This window comes from Taudactylus pleione, unplaced genomic scaffold, assembly GCF_031769625.1.
Source record: "Taudactylus pleione unplaced genomic scaffold, aTauple2 ptg000019l, whole genome shotgun sequence".
Classification (NCBI taxonomy): domain Eukaryota; kingdom Metazoa; phylum Chordata; class Amphibia; order Anura; family Myobatrachidae; genus Taudactylus; species Taudactylus pleione.
This window is the reverse complement of record NW_028284421.1, coordinates 5477932-5494404: the sequence shown is the minus strand read 5'-3', so window position 1 is coordinate 5494404 and position 16473 is coordinate 5477932. Positions and strand designations below refer to the sequence as shown.

Here is a 16473-nt window from a genome sequence, read left to right as displayed (position 1 = left end):
CCTTTCCTGCATCTGCAAGGCCAAAAAGGCTGCAACTGTAAGTGGATGTTCTATTATTTTCTAAAAACCTTTTAGGTGGTGCATTGTTGTACATGGTTGCTATATAATTTGAACTACCCATGTGTATTTGCTATGTACAGAGAAGATTATTTATTTTCTTTTTTTAAAATCTGTTTATTTTACAGCAAGAAAAATATACAATATTCTTGTCAAGAATCAAACAAAATACAACACCCTTCTACTAGTCTAAATTATTTCTTTACAGAGAACGAAAATAAAAATCGCTGTCGTTTTTTGTTTGTACAGTAACACAGATAAAAATGATACAGTGGTACAGAAACAAAACATAAAAAAACAAAATTGTATGCATATAAGCAATATTCTTAATGAGGGGAAAGAACCACATAAAGGCAAACAAAAGTACCAAATATGCAGAGACATAGGGGTAAATTTACTAAGTGAGAGTTTTTAGAAGAGAGTTTTAAAAGTGATGTTGCCCATAGCAACCAATCAGATTCTAGCTATTACCTTCTAGAAGGTGCTAATTAAATGGTAAGTAGAATCTGATTGGTTGCTATGGGCAACATCACTTTTAAAACTCACTTCTAATAATTCTCACTTTAGTAAATTTACCCCATAGAAATACAAGTGAGCAAAACATTAGTGTAAGACAGAACATAGAGTATGTATATTGTACCCATGCCACAGTAGGGTAAATATAGAAAGGTAAAATATATAATCTATATATCCGGGAGGTAAAGAATACAATTTCAACCCAAAGTGGTTGAGGGAACCTAAAGAACAAATAGTCAGGAATAAGTATTTTACTAAACCGAGAGAAAAGATAAATGAGAAGATTATTTCTAAAATATCTAATCTTATTGTTCTTGTGGGGCTGCTAACCTTAGTGGCAAAACCAGACCCTAAAGGGACCTATCCACTAGGCGACCTGAAAAACTGAACGTCTAGCGTTCAGACCTTCAGGTCGCCGAGGTGCGGTGCCCGCACTGAACGGCATTCAGTGAAGGAGACCGACCTCCTATATCTGAACATGCCGAACCTGATGAGCGTCTTCAGATTGATGGGCATGTTCAGTAGATAGTCGGGGACGGCAAGGACCCAGCGTGCACACACATCGCTGGTTCTTGCCGGCTATCCATTTGCCGACTTTGTGAACAATGCAACCAAAACCTCCTGGTTTTGGTCGGATTGTTCACAAAGTCGGGTAATGGATAGGCCCCTTAAGATATTGCAATCCAAACTCGAGACATCACTTCTGATTGGTTGGCTGTTTATTAAGTAGACAGGCACCAGGACATTTTGTTTCTGGGTTTTTTAAACATTCAATTTTTTTGTTTTACACAGGCTGACAGACAAGATGGTTCAAACTGATGAAGGTTTCAGCTATCTTGTCTGTTACAATACACTTTTTGGGGGGCAGCTTTTTCTGGCAGGTTTTCCTTTAGTTTCCTTTGAAACCACAGTGATTTGTATTTTTTTATATGTCAAAAAATCAGGATGGTGATTTGCAGCATGTCAGCTTTCTAAACAGCAATTTTACTGACATTTTCCTGGGGTAACACTCTAATACAAATGGTGACTTGCAATCCACCTGAAAATGCCAAAAAGCAGAAATTAAAAAAATATTGCTGTTCGAGAAATTAACCCCTAAGAATTATTTGAATCCTCACTTGGAAACCAATATTATCATCAACAATGTAATTAAGTGGAAAACAAGTCACTTACCCCTGTGGAAGTTCATATGATGTTGCAACATCTTTGGTTTCTACGCTTTCTTTTGGCAGATTTGCCATCAAGTATTCCATCTTGTCTTGCAATTCTGTATTCTGAAAAGTAATGTCAAATAGTTCTAGGTTATTATTTTATAATAAACCTATATTCATTCTGTAATGTTAAAAATAGTATGAAATACACTTTATCATTCTACACAAGTGTTTTACTATACGTGACCCTTTGAAGACTGAAGTCCCAAAAGTCATGGGATAGCAGTTTGTAAAGGTAATAGTAGGTGGCATCACCATACAGTGACATTTTGGAAATGCCCAGACCTGCATCATTGGTAATCTGACATCTCATTAGTCAGTTTGAACACCGGCTGAGCTGCTCATGGCAAGGCAACGTGCATTATCGGAGTTCAAACGGGCATGATAGTGGGTGCCTGGCAGATGGGACATTCCATTTCCGAAGTTGTGCAGACATTCAACATTCCTCGACCTACAGTGTCACGTGTGTATTGGGAATACCTCATGGAAGGCATTATTACCCACCACAGACCCCATGAGGCCATGGACTCCAGTTGTCAACAAGGCACTGTGCAGGCTGGTGCTGGTTCCATAATGGTGTGTGTGTTCACATGGCATGGGTTGGCTCTGCTGGTCTGCCTGAACACGTTATGGACTGATAACAACTATGATGTGTTGCTTGCCCTTTACAGCCCTTCATGGACTTAATTTACCCCTACAACGATGGAATATTCCAGTAAGATAACGCACCATGTGATTGGTCCCAAGTTGTCAAGTATTGGTTTGAGGTGCACTCTGGAGAGTTCCGATGAATGGTGTGACCACCATGTTTTCACCTGACATTAACCCAATCGAGCATATATGGGATGTGGGGGAAAGGTCCATTCGCACTCAAGATCCTGTACCTACAAATATCAGGGAGCTGTGGGAAGCTATCCAGATGGCATGGGTCAACATCTCTCCAAAGGTCTTCTGTCCACTTGTGGAATCAATGCCACATCGAGTTGCTGCACTTTGTCGGGATAGAGGGGGGTCCAACACCATACTAGGTATCTACCCCATGACTTTTGGCACTTCGGTGTACAATCCCTGCTACTTAGGAACACCTCCAAGATTGTGTCTCAGGACCACAAATGTCATTAAATTTAAAATCTAGGGCTGATTGGGTCCGGCAGCAACTAATAGGCCTGCTGTCCGTTTCGAACATTTACTAGGATGCAACTATTTGTGTCTGAGTCTCAGACCTTTAATTAACAGAACTGTTCTGTGCAGATTGCAGACTGGTGGAGTCACCACCTGTGGTATAAAATATAGTTTATACTTTTTCAGCTTCTTGGCCTATTGCAGTTGCAATAGGACATTTGCAGAGTTTACTTTGCAAGGTGCAGTTGAAAGTACAGGTAAGGCTGAAATACATAGAAAAGCCCCTTTAGTATCTCATTTGTCTATGCTTTGCCCACAGTTTTCAGTTTTAATATACTGTTTAGGTAGAAGTGATTTCTTTATTTAGCGTTATTCGTGTTCATTGCATTTGCTTGATGCTAAGTAAATGGCTTGCATTAGCAGTTAACAGAAATGCTATGTAGAGATTTGTGGTTTCATGAAAGTGGACGTGGCCAGTGATTAGTGGACAACTGGCAATGTTGGGACCGGGACGCCAGCACAGTTTAATGGCCTAAAATGCAGCAGCCACGTTCACACATTTAGGTTAACAAGAATACAATATTTGCGAACAAAAGCAAAGGTAGCAACAAATCTGGCAGCTATATCCTCCTGCAGGTTAATCATGCTGTGCCTAATCACTGTCTAAGGAAAATCTGTCATTTCCTTCCCATTGGAACTCTTTTGCGTGACTGCTGGTATGGGCCTGGCAGCCCTAATTAACATCATAAGCTGCACAAATTCATAGTGACTATTTAATACATAAATCAGGCATGGACCTGTGGGAAGACCACATAGACACAAGCTTAGGATGGCATGGGCAGCACTTTGTATATCACTGCTCTGTATATATGAATATTACTTCCAAATTATAAATATATAACAATGAATTAATTAAGGGTTTCTATTTAGTCATTTATATAGAGAAATAGGATGAGAATGGTGACTGTTACATGAAGGAATGAGGACATACTGTAGGGTGACACAGACAGAAGTATGCAAGAAACTGAAATCTGGGTCAGACAGTAATGCAACGCCAAAAGAAGTTCCACCTCCACCTCTAAACATGAAGCACTGTATCACTATTGTATATAACAATGCATCGGAGGACCCCAGTTCACAACAGAGACCATGACGGCAGCAACTTCTACAGACACCTAAGTATCTGTCCAAGCATGTCTGGGACCTGCTTAGTACTGAAGTAAAGACTATGCTGATAAAGCTGACCGGATGGGTTGCAGCAGTCTCTTACATTTGGGGAGGCTATCCATTTGTAAACAGAAAACTGATTATAATCTTGGCCTAAAGTGTCAAGATCCATCATCTTTCAGACTGTTGCTCTGTACTCTCACTGAAGTTGATTTAGAGCAAATGCAGCAAAATATGCACCTTGAAAAATATTTTTCACCTAAATTAGAGTTAGACATGTGTCCAAATGTGGGACATAAATATACACATTTCCATACTTTAGATTTTAACACTATTAGACCTGTGACCTCTAACACCTGGAGAGGTGAAAGAGGCATGGACAAATATAAGTTGAGTACAGTGGCATGGCCAAGAAGGGTGCAGGAGGAACGACTGCTCTTCCTGCTTAATAAATGTTAAAGACAGCACCTATCGGGGAAGTATTGTCCAGTTCTGGATTATCAGGACCCCCACACATAGCCAAAGCTAGATTGGGGACCCACAGATGGATTGCCGGTATGAAACCTTGCTGCGCTGCCATAAAAATAAAAAGGGGGTGGGGGGCTTCCCCTCACAAGTGGTATTAACCATGTCCTTGTCCTGCATTGTTTGCACTGTTTTTCTTGTGTGCTCATTTATGTACTATGTAAGGTGCTGCAGAACCTTTGTGGCGCCATATAAATAAATGATAATAATAATAATAATTATGGTTTTATAAAACTCCCCCTTCTGTCCTGCCTGAGAGCAGCTCACTGTGCCCAGGATCCCTCTGCCTGGCCTCTGATCCCAGCCGACCCTGCTACTGCACTAAAGGTTACTTACCACAGTTATTGTGACACATTATCTTTATACCTTCCTGTCCTGTACATTAAGATGCACACATTGCATTGGTATGCAGACATCTTTTCACATAAAGGTCTAATCCATTTCTATTCTCTGTTAAAAGACTGTTTCTCAACATAATTTCCTTCTGTGCTGTATATTTTGACTCCTCTCTGTATATCACTCGTATTTCTCTCATTCATCTGTATACAATATTCTCCTTACACATACCTCATTTCTTATTTCACATCTGTTTTTTTATCCTTCCACCCTCTGTGCATATACTCAACTACCTTCTTGATCCAACTTTTTACTAAATTTAACACTTTCTCTTTATATCCACGACCGGCTTTAAAGCAGCAGTGGGTCGTAGTGGAGGCATCTAGCACTCTGACTGCACATAAGACCCCAAGCCTCTTGGCTGAGGGGCAGGTGAAAGAGTTGGGCATGGAAGCCCGGCGTCCGGGATGCCGCTGGTCAGAATAATGACAACGGCATCCCGACAGTCACAATCCCGACGCTACAAGGTAAGGTCCCTAACGCTAATCCTTACCCCTACCCCTCCATCTTTGGTGCATAACCCTAATCTCCCCCCTTAGTGCCTTAACCTAACCTCCCCTTTCTGCACCCGAAACCTAGCCCTCTCCCCTTAGTGCCTGGGGGATCCTTAATATTTGTGGGTACCAACCCAAAAACAGCTGTTTTCAGGAAATATCCTGCAAATACTATAAATATGAATCATCGTACTGTATAGCGGTCACTGGGATAATGTACGTACTGTATAGCGGTCACTGGGATACTGTGCGTACTGTATGGTGATCACTGGGATACTGTGCGTACTGTATAGCGGTCACTGGGATACTGTGCGTACTGTATAGCGGTCACAGGGATACTGTGCGTACTGTATGGTGGTCACTGGAGGTTGTGTTTGCTGTATTGCGAACACTGAGTTCTGTCTGTATTGCTTTAAACAGTTTCTGTAGTGTTTGTGTGTTTGATATAATATGGATGCAAGTAATGTATTTAGATGTTGATTTTATAATAATAAAACACCTGGGTGTGGGGCGACAATTTTTCCAGCTACAATCCCCCTCAAGTTAAAAGCTGGCTCAGCAACTGGTTGAGTACATGTAAATGAAGCCAGCCCCCTGAAGATGACCTAATGAGACTTGGTTGGATACATGCCCCCAGACACACATCTTAATAAACATATCTTTTTTGGTACAATAGCCCTGGTGATACATGTTGATGATAATCGCACCATCAGCACTGTTAAGTCATTTCTGATTGGCTGGTTATGTTTTGGCCTGTCCAGTACTTTGGACCTCATTCAGAGTCGGTCGTTGCGGCCGCACAGTCGTACGCCACCGATGTTCGCTAAACTGCGCATGCGTAAAGTTCACAATGCGCGTGCGCAAACTAGCTGCTACGATCAGAAATTTCTCTCTCCTTGAACACAGCCAGGTCGGTAGTTTGAGTGACAGAATGAGGCGTTTGTGGGTGGTAACAAGGGAAGGTGCTTGAAAACGGGGGAGTGGAGATCCGAACGCAGGCGTGCCTAATTATGCGAACAGCGTTTTATGGGAGTGCATAATTAACAAAGTAGTGTCATGGCACACGTGACATGGGTGGTTTGTACACTGACCTGATCGTAGTGCTTAAGAGAGGGTATGGTCAACCTTAAGCTCTACGATCAGTTCCGATGGTTACCGATGGTCTCGATTAATACTTATATGGCCGGAGATGACGTGTAATGCGTACGAGAAGGGGGCATATTTTTTGTCTTACGGCCGCATCCTCCCCTTGGTCGGCCAGCTAACGATCCGATCTTAAGGACGCAACTTGCGAGTGCATCATTTGCATATCCGGCCCCTTTTCCCTTACGACCGTCTCTGAATGAGGTCCTTTATTCATCAATGTTGCAGCTATATTATGTAAAGTAGCTGTAGTATGTTCCATTTTCTTATTTGTTATCTCAATTTGGGCTATTGTGGATACGGGGATGTTGTATTTCATTACATTTTATATTGAAAATTTGACACACATTTATTAATAACACAGTCAATGCACTATTCTTTCATGTATATGATACTTCATTACATTATTTTGTGTATGAATAGAGTAATGAAGCTAAATAATGTGCTTTGGGGTAGAGGAGAGGGAAATGTAAATTGCACAGCCTAATTTAGAGTTGTAAGGGACAGCTGGCCAGTATGTGTGTGGCATGCCTACAGTATTGCCTGCATGCACAAAAATTATTGCATTTGCATCCCTTAGCGTGAAACATAGGGTCTCATTCAGACCCACTCGCAAGCGGGTCGATGTTGGGCTCTGCGCACGCGCAGCGGCTGCAGTGCGCGTGCTCAAGCCCAGGAGCGAGAGAGAAATTCTCTCGCTCCGGGGCTCACTACAAAAGGGGCGGCTGTCGATGGTGATCGACAGCTTGCCCCGTTTTGTAGGCAAAGGGGTGGCTTCACAAACGGAGGCGTTCCCAAACGAACGCCTGCCGTTTGTGGGCGGCCCCACTGACATCACCAGTGATATCAGTGGGAGAGCTTCCGGCTCTAATAGACCTGGAAGCTCTCTGGGGCTTGCAGGAAGACGAGACCCTACCACAAGGGTCTCGTCGCAAGCCCCGATGGTCTTGACCATCGCGACCATCAACCTGGCCGCTCGCTAAAGCTGTGGGTGGTCACCCACAGCTTAGCAAGCGGCCAGGAGGCCGGCTATTTTTAGAGATGCGGCCGCCCTCATTCAGAGCGAGCGCTCGCATTTTGCAAGCGGCTCTGAATGAGATCCATAGTTTGCTTACCCCCATTTTGTTACAGGCTAAGGAGCGTATGCAGCTTTATAGTTTAAAGCTAGAAATGGATAGAATACCTTGTGATTTTAAGCAAAACAAGTATCTATTCATTTAATAGTATCTTAATCAGCTCTCCAGAGCAATTTAATATCCTACTGTGCAAATCCCAAGACCTAATCGAGGTAATGCATTATTGCAATGCCTCACTATTAATTGGATACTTAAAGCATATGCTTGTGTGAAGCACTGAAAAGTCTACATAATGAATAATACAGTGTGTCAGGAAAGTTTTAGGATAATGGTAATGTTTTATTCTGTATGTATTTTTTTGGTGTGGTTTGGAATGTCCCAAATTCAACACGGAAAGATATTATGAATTCAGGGCCTGATTCAGGTCGGTCGCAAGCGCTGAGTGCTCGCAACTGGGTCGATGGTGGCCTAGAGCGCATGCGCACGACGGAGCCGGCTCTACGTCGTGCGCATGCGCGAGACCCGGATAGCGACGGGCAATCCGTCATGACGTCACCCGCGATGTGAGCGGCCTGCCCTGCTGGATCTAGTTAGATCCAGTGAGCGGCGGGTGCCAAACGGCCAGCGTGAAGAGAGGTAAGTAAGAGAGAGGTAAGTGGGGCCTGTTCTATACTGGGAGGGGGCACAGCATAAGGGGCATTACTGGGGGCACTACTAGGGACATTACTGGGGGCACAACATAAGGGGAATCCTGAGGGCACAGCATAAGGGGCACTACTAGGGGCATTAATGGGGGCACTGCATAAGGGGCACTACTGGGTGCACTGCATAATGGGCACTACTGGGGGCACTGCCTAAGGGGCTGTAATACAGGGGTCATTGCATAAGGAGCTCTTATAAATGGGGCATTGTATAAGGGGCTCTAATACAGGGGGCATTGAATAAAGGGCACTGCATAAGAGGCATTACTGGGGGCACTGCATAAGGGGCATTACTGGGGGCACTGCATAAAGGGCACTACTGCGGGCACTGCATAAGGGGCTCTAATACAGAGGGCATTGCATAAGGAGCTCTTATAAAAGGGGCATTGCGTAAGGGTCTCTTTCACTGCATAATGGGCACAACTACAGTGGCATTGCATAAGGGGCTCTAATACAGGGGGCATTGCATTGCATAAGGGGCACTACTACAAGGGGCACTGCTTTGTTTTTTATTAATAATAACCCTTTCAAAATTGCATATAAGACTTTTTTTATTCTTGCAGTCCACACACTCTTAGACCTTGAATATTCGGCCCGGTTGGTATTTTGAATTTGACATGCCGACTCTACAACTTAGGTAAAAAATGAAAGTGGGTCTGTAACCTTCTTGGGGTCAGTATAAGGAAAGAAATTTCAGGAACAAGCTAAGTGGGGTTAATACTTGTAAAGAAAAATGAACAACTATCTTTATGTTACTGATAAATTACCTTTCTTAGCCAATGTGATTGTGGCAGTTACAGACTGCCCCATGTGAGGACGGGGTTAGCCTCTTGAGATTCAGGTGGTGACTCCACCCCTCCCTCACACCTGGAGAATTCAAGGCCTACTTAAGGCCTAGTAATTGTATAATGGACGAAGGACATATACCCAGGGCTGCAATCATAAATTGTGGGGCCCCAGGAGCAAATGCAGGATTTTTACTGAGAGGTTTCCATAATATGTGTTCAATATAGTGTTCACTCTAGCTCTGGCGGCAGGCAGGGCGCTCCTGAAAAAGGGCGTGGCCATAAGACGCGTCACCTTTTCGTCACTCTTGGGGGCGTGCCCGGCACTTACGGACACGCCGGGTAGCCCCCAAGCACTGCTGACATGTAGAATAGATGCCGGGCACATGCGCCCAGCGTCTATTCACCGGCAGTGACTGGGTCACCGCACATTTCCCCACCCGCGGGACACTGCGACCCGTGGGTGAAGACGGGACCCGCATGCTGTCTTAGCGGTTTGCTGCGCGTTGAGGGCAGTTCGCAGCGCCCCACTAAAACAGCCTAGCGGGAACGCTATATATATATATATATATATACATATGGTATGTCACACATCTTATACATACACACATACATATATACATTACACTCACAATTACCTTGCAGCAGCTACGTGTTGTAGATCTGATGGGGACGGGAACTGACAGGCTGGCCCCTCCCACTAGCGGCAAAATGCCTCAATCTGCGGGGCGATCGGAAGGGGGAGGAGCAAAATTCTAATGGAATCGCGTCATATTGGCTCTGCCTCCTCCCTATTGATCCGCAAAACTCTGCATTTTGCTGCGAGAGGGGTGGGACTTAAGAACATGGTGTCTGCTCTCGAGGCTGTCAAGGTTGGTTTCTGGGTACTCAGGAACCCCCCTGCATGCGCTACTGGGCCCAGAACAGATAAAACAGACAGACAGTCTCCCTCATTCTCCCCACCAGGGATGTCTTTCAGAACGCTCCAAGAAAGGGATCTGAACACCAATCCTCTTAAATATTATATTCATACACTTAACTTGTAAGCTATTAGTAATAGTGCGATTTGTGAGCACCTTGTAATTCAGTTGCATCCTCCTATAAGTAAAACAATTTTTTCTTTGTAATGTCATACCCCGGACTCAAACCCAGTATAAAACCACTGCAGTTAAACAGATTTATGTAGTGTGTGGCTACAGGGCATAGATCTGCTTAGCTGCAATGGTTATATGTTAAAATGAGACCAGGCTTCATATAGTTAGAATTACCAGGCTTCCTACAGTATGCAGGAGCAAATAGCTCCATGTGTAAGGAGTCTGACGGCAATGTGTGAGGTCTTGGGTTTGAGTACTGGGTATGACATTATTGAGAAACACTGGCAGGGGGTCCAGCAGCATGCCAGTGATTCTGACAACAAACTACTTCCCCACTGATAGCCCTGTCAATATTTGTGAACCGCTATGCTGCGATACTGCTATGCTGATGCTGTAACATTGCCTTCTTACTACGAAAACACTACTGTGTTCCTGTGATGTGACTACTTAATAAAGTGCCAAAGTGTTTTGGAAAATATATAATTTTGTTAGTTAGTTAGCTAATACAGTATGAGGAAGTGATAAAATACAAGAGTCACAGAGAGAACACTGGCATCATGTATATAGGCTAACCAGATCTGCAAGCTGTAGCTATAATCAAATATGATTTTATTACAGTATGTTACTCATTATTTGCACGCTAGTGCACTCTGTGTAACTGTTCATGGATGTAATTGGGATTGAGAAACCAGTGGCTAACTAAGGGTGGTGTCACCCAGTGCACCACTGTGGGTGTGCCGAAGGTGATGTCACACCCCCTGGTGTATGACAATTTGTGACGTGACTGTATGTCACACCCCCGTTCTTGGAACACTGGGGGCTTGCCCAGCACTCCGGGAGTTGCTGAGCAGCCCCCATGCTCTCTTGTGGATACAGTGTGGACAGGGCCAGATCAACAATGGGGCGGATGGAGCTACAGCTCCAGGCCTCCAAATAAAAATAGGCCCATCAACATGACAGAATGATTACCAGCTGCCTAACTAGCCATAAATTTTAAGTAGTTAAATAGATTTTCTAGTCCCCCGTTCCCCCCCAAAAAACAAAATTATGCAATTTTTCTATTTCTATGTAGTTAGGGATACATTGTGGTCATAGGGGCTCATTCAGACCCACTCGCAAGCGGCAGTACGCTCGCAAGTGGGTCGATGTTCCCCACTGCGCATGCGCACGACGGAGGGAGCTCCGTCGTGCGCTTGCGCGAGACCCGGACTGCGACAGCCAAGCTGTCGCTCCGGGTCTCGCACCAAAGGAGGCGTGCTGTCGATGGTGAGTGACAGCACGCCCCCTTTGGTGGGCGTGCCGGGGGCGTGCCTGTCAGACGGAGGCGTTCCCATGGGAACGCCTACCGTCTGAAGCCGGCCCCACTGACATCAGTAGTGATGTCAGTGGGAGTGATTTTGGCTCTGATAGAGCCAAAATCACTCCAGGGCTTGTGGCAGGGAAACCCTACCGCAGGGTCTCCATCGCAAGTCCGATGGTCGCGATGGTCAAGGCCATTGCTACCATCTTTTTGGACGCTCGTATTTGCTGTGGGTGGTCACCCACAGCTATACGAGCGTCCAGGAGGACGCTCCATTTTAATGGAGGAGGGCCGATTCAGAGCGAGCGTTCTGGTCAGAGCGTCCGGCTCTGAATCAGGCCCATAGTTTAGGGGGTGTATACACCAAGGTGACTCTGACCACAGCCACACAGCACCGTTCACAGCTCTTCCCCTTCTCAGTATAGGCCCTTGAACATTTTCAGCTCCAGGCCCATGTGGGCCTTAATCCGGCCCTGAGTGTGGATGACGTGCGCGGAATCGGTATGTAATGCTGGCTGTAGGTATGCCTCCTGTCACAATACCAACAGCAGCATCCCGATGGTTGGTATCCCGACAGAGGTCGGGTAGGTATGCTTACCTTCTCCTCCTAACCCTCCTTTCTTGTAGCCTAACCCAAACACTCCCCACCCCGTACCCTAACCCTCTCCGTTAAACCAAAGTCTCCCCCCTTCATGCCTAAACCCCCCCCCCTCCCCCCCAGGAGTGCCTGATCCTAACCCTCCCCTCCAAAACCTAATGATAACCCCGCTATGTAGCCTAAACCTAACCCTCCCCCCCCCCGCAGCTAACACTAAGGATGCCCCAGACTTGCCTCTTTTGGGCAAGCTTCCTTCTGTGTTTCGTCATCGTGATTAAGATAGGCGTCAGTATTTCGACACCTATCTTAAGTCCCTTGTCTTGCGGCCGCTGGTCTCATAACTACATCCCATGTGCGCATGCGAACGTGATCTATCACTGCTGCTCGGTGACATAAAGACAGCGGTGTGGTCACATGGTGTGGTCCGCACCCCACTAGCGATGCCACTGCGAGAAACTTAGATGTTTGTTCACTCTCATAGGGACCAAGACAAAGATTTAACTAACAAAAAATATATTAGGAGTTAGAGAAATTTGTGAATATAGAAGTATATAACAGAAACGAACAGGATAAAAAAATAATTAGAAGAGGAATTCCAAATGATTTCCAAGTTATGCCAATAAAACTGGGCTGGTGATGTCATGTTCTGGAAACTGAAGAATAGGATTTGTGTCCATTGTTGTAGTTTTGCCTTGTCATAACTACAATGTAAATAGCCCTTTTCCACACTGATAACATAGATTGCTCAATACTGCCAAGGCTAAATTTCAGCACAGGGAAATCAGAGGAGGGGAGATCACACAAGGCCATATGTCTTTTCTAGTATACAGTATAAATAATTACTGAGGATATCATTACTCTGTAGACACAGTATTTGTAACTTGATATATGTGCTTTGTTTTGGCAGTGCAAAAACTTCGCGTATATGGGGCCTGATTCATCACGGATCGCAATTGCAACCACGTACGCAGATTCGTCGATGGTGCGTACTGCGCATGCTTATGCAGCGCGTGTGTTAGCATTGCGATCACGCAGAAAGAAAGTCATTGCAGAGTGAGTGACGTCAGGTCAGCATTTGGGGGTGGTGACGGGGAGTGGTCGGAGAAATGCAGGCGTGCCTGTCCGTTTGAACGCCGTTACTTGGGCGTGCATAAATTAGCCACTGCGACGGCATACGCAGCTTGTATATTCAGTGTGTGCGACGAGTTGGGCAATGTCTGAGTAAGGTCAGACCTGCTGTAATTGTGCCTGAGGGGCCGATTTTACTCGATGTTCCTGATGTATACGCAGGACTGCAAGGTATTACAGATGTGAGGTAGTGGTAGTGGATTTTTCTATGCTGGCTGTGCGACGGCATTGCGATTGTATTCATTAGCATATTTTCGCAACAGATCTGCTTGTGTAATCGCAGCTGTGATCGCAATAGCGATCCATAATTAATCAGGCCCGTAGTGTACATAACAAAAATATAGAATGCATTGCAATCACCAATGAGCTGGTTAGTACCCCTCAATATATGACTGTGATTAGTAGTAAGATATTCAGAATATGGGTATTATTAACAACAACTCTGTTTACTTGTTTTTATTGCTGAACATATTTGTAGCTGAAATAATATAAAAATTAAATAATAATAATACAATTGCCAAACAATGTGAAGAATAACTTTAATATCTTCTACATATTTAGTGCAAGTTTGGCATTCACATTGTATTCAGATATTGCCCTATTGCATATAAAAGCTAGTTTTCTCCTTACCTCTCCTTCCAGGATGGCTATCCTCTCCAGCAGCTGCTGGATAAGCAAGTCCTTGTAATGGACCTTTTTCCTTAAAAGCTCAATCTAAGATAAAAGATGCAACATTTCAATAGCCTTCACAGCACAGACCAACAGACAATATTATTAATATTGACAATAGATGTTACAGTGACATATTTCATGTTTAGCAGGATACATTTTATGGTTAACATGGAGAACAGTGACTGCAAAATTAGCCTGGCCGACTTACTAGCCATGAGAACACTTCATGTTTGTACACTTTCTGAGCCAGAAGGAGAACCTGCAGCAATGCAATGTTTGCCATTTGGCAATGGCTGTATGCTATACTTACAGTATGTTACAAATACCTAATACATTTCTCACACTTTGAAGAAAAGTGCTGTATAAATAAACATTGCTGGTCTTATTATCGACAATTTCTAATTTACAGCCATGATGGAATAAGTGTCAATTAGGGAAAAAACATGATTTTGCTGCATCATAAACATAACACAAATGCTATCTGACCTTTGCCATGTAAATCTATATTGCAAATTAATGCACTTTATCTTTAAATTAGCAGAAAAAACCCACAGCACTGGGCCTCAGAGTATTATGCCAGTGATGAATCAACTAATGTTTAATGTCCTTAATTTTATTGTCTGCCTACTCTTCTCTGCTGGGACAGACCAGGCTGGCAGCATAGGATATCTATTACCCATTTTAAATGGCAAAATAAATGCTTTTATACAGATGGCAGTGGCACATGGAGGAACAAATGAGATGTGTGGCACAGTCTAACAGGACCTTATACTAACCAATTTAAGAAGCTCCCCTGGTCATGATCATTAAATAGGTATGGAATATACTGAATCTATAAGTTTTATAGATAACATTTTAATCAACACAAATGCTCAAAGAAAACATATAAATGCTAAATAGCACCTTGCCAAGCTGAGAGCACCAAAATCAAGTCTCCAATAACCAAAAGTCTGACACCGCCTCCATCTGGTAACCCTCACCTCTTCAATCATATGCTTTACTTTCTTCTGCTGGCAGTGTACCATGTCATCTAGGTGCTTAATGCGCTCTCGTAAACTGATTGCAGTTTCCTCTAAATTCTGGGTCCTAAAAAAGAAAATAAAAAAATGACAGAAACGAGAATATAATAACTGATTATCCCCTTGTCTAGGGACTTTTCTATCCACACTATGTAGACAAAAGTGATTGGACACTGACAGCAAATAAAGCATCGAGATTTTATTAACGTCAGTACTTTGTAGGTCCACCACGTGCAGTGATTACTGCAGACACACTTCTTGGCAAACTTTCCACAAGTTCAGCAGGCGGTATGTTTTTCAATTCTGTCTTAAGTACAATGACCAACTGTGAGACTGAAGAAGGTCGAGTCAGCCTAGAACGCACCCGTTGCTCCAATTCATCCAAGAGGTTTTCAAATGGGTTAAGATCTGGACTCTGAGCTGGCCAGTCCATCCAGATTACCACATTTTCTGTATACCAGTCCAGCGTCGCCCTGGAAACATGACAGGTGGCACTGTCGTACTGATAAAAACATTTGTTGTTTCCGTAGAACTACCACAATGTAGGGATCACAGAGTTATCGAGAACATCTCTATACTTTTCGTTTTATACCTTCACAAACACGTGTCTGCTGCAGGAGCACACCATTTTGCTTGCGCGGGGGTGTCCAATCACTTTTGTCTACATAGTGAATATATTTATGTAGTAACTGCGTATTTTTGTTATATTTTCTGGCTATAATATTTATCTGTGTTTGTTGTCAAACAAATGTTTTATATACAGCACTTGATCAGCACAGGGCAGGGGTAAAAGAATTAGGCAGGTTTAGAATTGGCAGCCTGACAACCAGTCTGGAACTCTAGTACACTTATACTGTAGGTATGAGAAGAGGTAGAGAAATGTGTAACAGAATAATATATTCTTCAAAATAAATTGCATCCAAAATTAGTGTCAAATGGAAAAGGAAGTGGTGTGTAAATGCAGTAAACAATGATATAACTGAAAATGCACACTGAGATTAATAATCTGTAAATAACATTCTATTGGTAAAGCAGTGTATTAACCCTGTATAACAGTATAGACGCAGAAATATTTACCTTGCCCTCTCTGATGAGGTTATCTCCATCTTTGCATCAAGTCTTTGTATTCGCTCTTCATGTCTTGTTAGTTGTACTTGAAGATGTTCTCGTTCCTGCAAACAATATTATATCATTTATTGTGACATTTGTTTGCACAGACCTCCCAACTGTCCCAATTCGCAGACTGTTAAACTGGGTGGAGGTTTGTCCCAAAAGTGGGAGTTTATGGACACATAAATTTTGCTATATAAATGTGTGATATGATCATATTAGGCCAGAGTTTGGGCATATCGGGGGCATGGTTTATTTTATCCCTAAAGCTTGGTACACGCCTTACAGACTCTGGCCTCAGGTCCTGCTGGCCGGGGGGCTTGTCTAGCAGTGTGTACCCAGCATAACTCACATGTCTA

The 16473-nt window shown here is 43.7% G+C and overlaps 1 protein-coding gene across 3 annotated transcripts in view; it reads right to left on the bottom strand.

The window, feature by feature from the left end:
• MYZAP (myocardial zonula adherens protein) overlaps nt 1–16473 on the bottom strand; it is a 137971-nt gene that overhangs the window by 10212 nt on the left and 111286 nt on the right. For all 3 annotated transcript variants that reach the window (XM_088445202.1, XM_088445211.1, XM_088445217.1), the window contains exons 10-13: nt 16082–16176; nt 14966–15071; nt 13944–14027; nt 1747–1847 (exon numbers count right to left, since the gene is read on the bottom strand). In XM_088445202.1, the coding sequence (XP_088301328.1) occupies nt 1747–1847; nt 13944–14027; nt 14966–15071; nt 16082–16176 (386 nt within the window). The remainder of the gene's footprint in view (nt 1–1746; nt 1848–13943; nt 14028–14965; nt 15072–16081; nt 16177–16473) is intronic.